Consider the following 6,828-nt stretch of genomic DNA (forward strand, 5'->3'; position numbering starts at 1 on the left):
TTTCTCTCTATGTTCTTTCTGAATCTGTAAACTATAAACTCTCTATTTACATTTAATTTCCTGAATATTCTCCTATTCCTAACTTGCGGTGTATAGTAAATCATGGCTCCATAAACAACAGCTGCAACTTATTTTCTGAATTACCTCTAGAAAAAAATGTTTGAGGCTGAAAGCAATTGATATTTAAGGCTTCATTTTTTACTCAAAGGAGCTGGCCGCTGGGTGAAACTAAGTTTTGAACATTTGATATGGTGTAATTTACAAAAAATGTTGAATAATCATAGATTGTCAAAACGAAGTTCCAGATGCTAAAAGCGTTCAAATTGGAACGGTTTTGCTTTTGCATTTTGGTTTAATTAATGGAAAACATGCATGTATATTTGGATATGGTTTTGGGATAAACAATTGTGAATGAATTATGGTATTTAGTTTTATGGAAGACCAAACAATTTTTTTCTAAATATTTGTGTTTTTAGATCCAAGTGATCTTTATCCTTTATTTACTTTTGAGAGAGGGAGGCATATGATGAGGAGGAGAACGACAGGGATTCAGTGAACTGGACTTTTTAATTTTTGGGCTTTGCCTATTTGCCTCGTCTTTTTCTTTTATTTTAAAACATTCTTTCTTAATGTTTTAATTATTTTTCATTTTAATATTCATACTCACGCTTGTTATACGCGTGAAATACACACATTTTATCCACCTCAGCCATCAAGTTGCTACGTATGTTCAGTCAACGAACGATCAGAGAGGTTTAAAATAGTATATTTTGATAATTATAAGTGTTTAGATGATATTCCGTAGAGTATAGGGATCGGGATGATGAACCAGAACAAGTACAAGAGTCTACGAGCCTATTCGGCCTAAAGATAAATCTGAACGAAAATACTGTTCAAAATCAGGAAAATATTCCAGAATAATATACTGAGTTCCAACATAATATGCTGGGATGGAAATTCATACACATGTGCTCCAATCTCCAATATATTATGCTAAAACTTTTCGTGTGTTGGAATTCCAGCATAATATGCCGAAAGTTCATATACAGGTACACTGATATCCAGTATATTATATTAAATTTTTTTGTATTGTAATAAAATAATGATTATTTTTTAATGATTTTTATAAATACGGACTATTTTTCAATTAACGGTTCGGTTCGAAAAATGACAAGAGCGTGCTATTTTCACCTATTTATGTAAAGAGACAAGCCCATCAACGTCCAATAAGGAAACTGGGGGCTTAAATTGTCAGTTTTCCCGACTTAGCCAAGGCAGCAACCGTCCCCGGTCCTTACCATTTCTGTAAAAGAGATCTTTCTTCTCCACTTTACTACTCTAAGCTGTGATCTACTGATCTCATTTTCCATTTCCCTATTCTCACTGCACAGATTCTCAATCCTTCACTAAATTTATATACTATTTGTAATAAATAATGACAGATTCTTTCAGATTCCAACACCGTAAACTTGAATACAAGCGTTTGGTTCCATCATTTTTGTCGTCTCACCGTACTCTTCTTACTCTTCTTTGGACCGTTGGATTTATTCTGATGGTCGCTTGGCAAAGGACAGCTGTGGATCGCCTTCTGATGTATCGAGGTTGGGGCCCACCTCCTCGGCCCATCCCTAAGCTACGGCCTCTAGTCTTAAATCTCTCCGATTTCGGAGCTGTTGGCGATGGCGTCACTTTAAATACAAAGGCATTTGAGAGGGCAATTTCGGAAATTCGAAAGCGAGGTGGTGGTCAGCTCAACGTTGAGCCTGGTTATTGGCTCACGGCGCCGTTTAATCTCACTAGCCACATGACGCTCTTCTTAGCTGAAAATGCCGTTATACTTGGAATTGATGTAAGTATCATGTATGTATTAGATATCGTTTAATTCCGCAGAGCTAAACTGTTTGAAAAGGTTCGTTTTTTAGTTCGGCCAGATGCATTGCGTGTTCAAAGTTCAACCTTTAATTAATAGTAATTACAGGACATTTGGTTACTAACTCTAGCAAAAACCGAGAGCGATATTACTGTCATAGTTCCATGATGTTACATGTCTAAGACTACCATGCCATAAATGATAGGGATTACTCTAGTGAGCTAAAGTGAATAAAACCCCTGCCATTAAAAGGAGTCATTTTACTTTCTTCAAGTTCTAATGCGACCGGAGACCTGGTAGTTCATGTCGGTTGGTACATGGGATAAGAATAATAATTTCGGGATAAAGTTTGGGATTAACTTTATCCCAAGTTTGGTTTGAGGTATTAGTTAATCCCGAGATAACTTTTATACTAAAATGGTGGGATTAGCTATCCCATATAGAAGGTGGGATAGCTAATCCCATGGGATATCCTACCCCACGGGATAATCCGGGAAATCCCACCCTTAGTGTATATAGCTGATCCCATGGGATATCCCACCCCTTAGTGTATATAGCTGAGCACTACTATTATTTACTGCAATGCTCTATGCGATTTTTTTGTTACTCAAGGATACTGGAGATTAGAGGCTAATAAAAGGAATCTAGTAAATGTTAATATACCTTAAAAGATTTAGGACAGGTCCTAATAGCAATTTTATGTTGAGTATGCCTAATAGGGCCGGAACGTAACCCTTTTCTGTTCCTATACTAACAACAACCACAAGTTACTGCCATTGTGTATGTGCACACATGAAAAATTTCATACATATTGGGGGAAGTTTTGCACCTACACCTGTCGGAAACGGTCAGAAATATATAAGAAGACGGTATAGGAATGGCAGTAAGCAACAAGGGCAGATGCTAACAAAATGCCTGTTTTTCCATTTAAAGAAAAAACAAAAAATTCTTGTTTTATATGCATGTGCACGAGAAAGTCATGTATCTAGGGAAGAACAAATGCAGATACACCTGTCAGGAATGCCCAGAATTACGCATCTATGCTGAAATGAGAAGATGGTACTGGCCTTGTTATATGCAGAACTGTTAAATTTAGTTGCAGAGAGTCGTGCTATAAAATCAACTGAAGTTTATTTAACTCTTGGATAGTTCAGACTCGTGATAGATGGCTACAGTTGGTTATTCGCCAATAGACTCAACTGCTATTGGACTTTTGGGACAAACTTTGACATGAGATCTTGTCTCTATTAATGTGTCAAAGTTCATCTTATATTAGATGGTTGAGATGATTACTGTTTAAAGCTTTTATGAATGGGCTCATTTATTTCCTTCTTTCGGAAGTAACTTCAGCACATGCTGTTTTGTCACACCCGAACAATTATTAGGTCTATTGTGGTACACCAGTATAGGCAAGTATGCTCGGTCAAAGGTCATATACGTACTGTTGCTAACTTATAAGGGTTTAAATGCATGTAACAGGACGAGAGCTATTGGCCACTACTGCCTCCTTTGCCATCATATGGTTATGGAAGAGAACGTCGTGGGCCGCGTTATGGAAGTTTAATCCATGGGCAAAATCTTAAGGATGTCGTCATAACAGGTAAAGTTATAATACCTTACTAAAAAGCTGTAAAGTAATTTTTTTAATTATTCCTTCAATTTTGCATTGATGCCAATTTTCTTACTGTTTACAAATTAGTATAAATAACTATACATTCGAAGTGTTTCCCAAGTTATCTGTGTGGTTGTTAAGGCCCGGGTGAGAAGGACCCATTCCTCTTCAAGATTTGTGCACATGCTAAGTTATTAAGTTTGTCTAGTGATTCCCAATATTTCTTGTGTTACAGACAGGGTTTAAATGCTCAAAATAATAAAACTTTATAATTTATGTATGGTCACTGTCATGCGTGCTGTTCCGCGGAGTGTTCTTTATGTCCTATCTCTGCTTTTGGCCTCTAATATTGACTTGATAAGCTATGTATCTTGTTTTCGGATAACTGTGAGTTGCCTCTGCAGTCTGCAGTCTGCACCATGATTTCTCCTATAGCGACAAGCTCGCCAAACAAAGTGCATATATAAATGTGATAGTGCAATGTTGATTGAGCATAGCACAAACATGTTTCTGATTGTTTAAACAATTGAGCAACAGGCCATAATGGTACCATTGACGGGCAAGGCCGATCATGGTGGGAGAAATACCGCAAAAAGCTTTTGAATCACACAAGGGGCCCACTTCTTCAACTTATGTGGTCGAAAGACATTCACATTTCTGATGTTACATTCCGTGATTCTCCGTTTTGGACTCTCCACCCTTATGACTGCCAAAATGTTATTATCAGAAATGTAAATATTTTGGCTCCACTATCTGATGCCCCAAACACTGATGGAATAGACCCTGGTGAGTCCTCCTTATTCCTCGTATTAAGAAATCGTTCTTCATGCCTTTCTTGATCCCTTGGCTTTGTATCTGTAATTTGTATATTGGCTTTCTTCCACTTCATCACCTTTGATCTTTTAAATGCTTGTATTGACCTGCTTAAAACATATGCTCTGTAGGAATTGCTTTCTCAACAAAAAACTTCTGTAATATCAAGAAATAATTGTCAAAAAGAATAAATTTGCTCCATCTCATCCAAGACTTCCTTTCCTTTAGAAACTAATGCATTCAGGGCAAGTGTATAAAATACCTTTGTACCAGCGGATATATCTTGTTTTGCTCTTCACTCCTTGACTTTTCAAACAAATGTTTTTACTGTTTGGTAGGCATGTGTTTTCTGAAGATTTACTTTCTATTTCAGAAAGAGCTAGCCGTGTGTTATCTCACTTTCTATATATAATATTAAGTCTGAAATGGTTCATTCATTTTGGGAAGGAGGGACTTGTGAGGTTGTAAACTTGGAAGACTAGGTCATTTTTACATGTTCAATGCTATTGCATAAGTATGCTTTTCTGTGTCATATCCTTTAAGACAAAAATATTGAGCAGATGGATCTTATATTGTTGTTTGGCCTATGCAGATTCGTGCGAGAATATGGTGATAGAGGATTGTTATATAAGTGTGGGGGATGATGGAGTTGCAATCAAGAGTGGCTGGGATCAGTATGGAATTGCATATTCCCGGCCTTCTTCCAACATCACTATCCGTAACCTCATAGTGCGCTCAATGATTAGGTAATATTTGTTTCCCTATTATATTACTCCTATAATTTACTTCAAGTTTACTCCTTGCCGTAAAAAAATCTCATTTCCTGTTCGTATTACCTCTCAGCATCTGTCAACATAAACATTATGCATAATCCCTGCTGCATTAAATTTTTTCATCATTAACTTGTGGTTACATATTTATTTTCTCACTTCAATCGCTAGAGACTAAGTCAGAGCTTGAGTGCGTGCGTCCTTTTGGTTTTAATGTCAACTGACTTGTTCATTATTAACAGTGCAGGAGTATCAATTGGAAGTGAAATGTCTGGTGGAGTGTCAAATATACTAGTGGAGAATCTCCTTGTATGGAACTCAAAAAGAGGTATAAGAATTAAAACTAGCCCTGGTAGGGGTGGTCATATTCGACATGTAAGCTACCGCAACCTGACACTAGAGAACGTTCGTGTGGGCATTGTAATTAAGACTGATTACAATGAACATCCTGATGAAGGTTATGATCCAAAAGCCCTTCCAGTTATTGAGGATATAAGCTTTACTGGTATTCGTGGACAGGGAGTTCGAATACCAGCACGTATTTATGGAAGCCCTGAGATTCCTGTTCAGAATGTTACTTTTCAGGACATGTCCGTAGGAATAACATACAAGAAGAAGCATATCTTCCAATGTTCTTTTGTTCAAGGACGTGTTATTGGAAGAATCTTCCCTGCCCCATGTGAGAATCTTGATTTGTATGATGATGGAGGAAAACTACTTAGGCGAGCAACAACACAGAATACGAAGGACTTGGATTATGATGGTTGAGACGAAAGGTGCTTTATTGTTTCAATGAAAATGTTGGTACAACAGCTGATGGCTCGTCACCAACAACATTTGATCTTCTTGGTCCATCGAATCCTCAGTTAAATGCTGGGAGGTTAGAGCATGTTCTAAAGTTTGTGCAGTTGTTACATAGATTTGCAAGAATGAAAGGAGTACATGGATGGAGTACCCACCCGGAGAGTTTTTAATAGGCAAACATTGCCTCAATCTCCCCGCGGAGGGTACTAGTTTGGTTTGCGAGGCTGCGACCAGGGACAGAAGCTCCAGTGCCCACAGTAATACCCAGGCTGGTTGGACCTCTGCAATTAATACAAGGGCACAAAATTCGTCATGGTTTATTGCAAAAGATGAAGCTGGATGTCAATTCTTGGAGATAAAGCACAGGCCTGGGGAGTGGGGACATCGATCCACATCCATTCATATTTTTTCTATTTTATTTGTTTAATCCTCTGCTTCGTTATGTCTGAAAAAGGCATCGGGTTGTAGAAAAAAAAGTGTAAGTGGTCTTTGTATATTAACTTCAGTTCCATAAAATATGAGAGAAGACATTCATACATTAACAGATGGAATATCTTATTCAATACCCCGGGTTATACAGCACCGTTGAAACACTAACTTGTACCTACTATCATTGGTTACTTTCAAATAAAGATAGTCCTCATCTCGAATTTGGTTCAGATGGGTGATTATTCCATGTGCTTTCAATAGGCATTCAATTATCATTTCGAATCTGTTTACCCTGAAAAACGGATAACAATTGAATTTATATGTGATTATTCAGATGGGTGATTATTCCATGTGCTTTCAATAGGCATTCAATTATCATTTCGAATCTGTTTACCCTGAAAAACGGATAACAATTAAATTTATATGTGATTTTAAGGATATGTGGATTAATTTAATACAAGTGATTAATGACGTTAGATTAAGCGAATGAAAGACGTAATAAATGGCCAAACCAATGATAAGGATGATTC

At 37.2% G+C, this 6,828-nt stretch overlaps 1 protein-coding gene across 1 annotated transcript; it reads left to right on the forward strand.

Annotated features, from left to right (window-relative positions):
• Positions 1 to 1,228: 1,228 nt before the first annotated feature.
• On the forward strand, positions 1,229 to 6,556 carry LOC107797173 (putative polygalacturonase). Its single transcript, XM_016620036.2, has 5 exons — positions 1,229 to 1,849; positions 3,350 to 3,470; positions 4,020 to 4,268; positions 4,888 to 5,041; positions 5,308 to 6,556. Exons 1-5 carry the CDS (start codon positions 1,436 to 1,438, stop codon positions 5,831 to 5,833), a joined length of 1,464 nt encoding a protein of 487 aa, XP_016475522.2. The 5' UTR covers positions 1,229 to 1,435; the 3' UTR covers positions 5,834 to 6,556.
• The last annotated feature ends 272 nt before the right edge of the window (positions 6,557 to 6,828 follow it).

Source organism: Nicotiana tabacum, chromosome 4, assembly GCF_000715075.1.
Source record: "Nicotiana tabacum cultivar K326 chromosome 4, ASM71507v2, whole genome shotgun sequence".
Classification (NCBI taxonomy): domain Eukaryota; kingdom Viridiplantae; phylum Streptophyta; class Magnoliopsida; order Solanales; family Solanaceae; genus Nicotiana; species Nicotiana tabacum.

Excerpts from the sequence above, each read along its gene's own strand:
- LOC107797173 (XM_016620036.2), top strand. The coding sequence starts at position 1,436 with ATGACAGATTCTTTCAGATTCCAACACCGTAAACTTGAATACAAGCGT. Across the intron at positions 4,269-4,887 it reads CACTGATGGAATAGACCCTG|ATTCGTGCGAGAATATGGTG; the intron begins GTGAGTCCTCCT and ends TGGCCTATGCAG. Across the intron at positions 5,042-5,307 it reads ATAGTGCGCTCAATGATTAG|TGCAGGAGTATCAATTGGAA; the intron begins GTAATATTTGTT and ends CATTATTAACAG.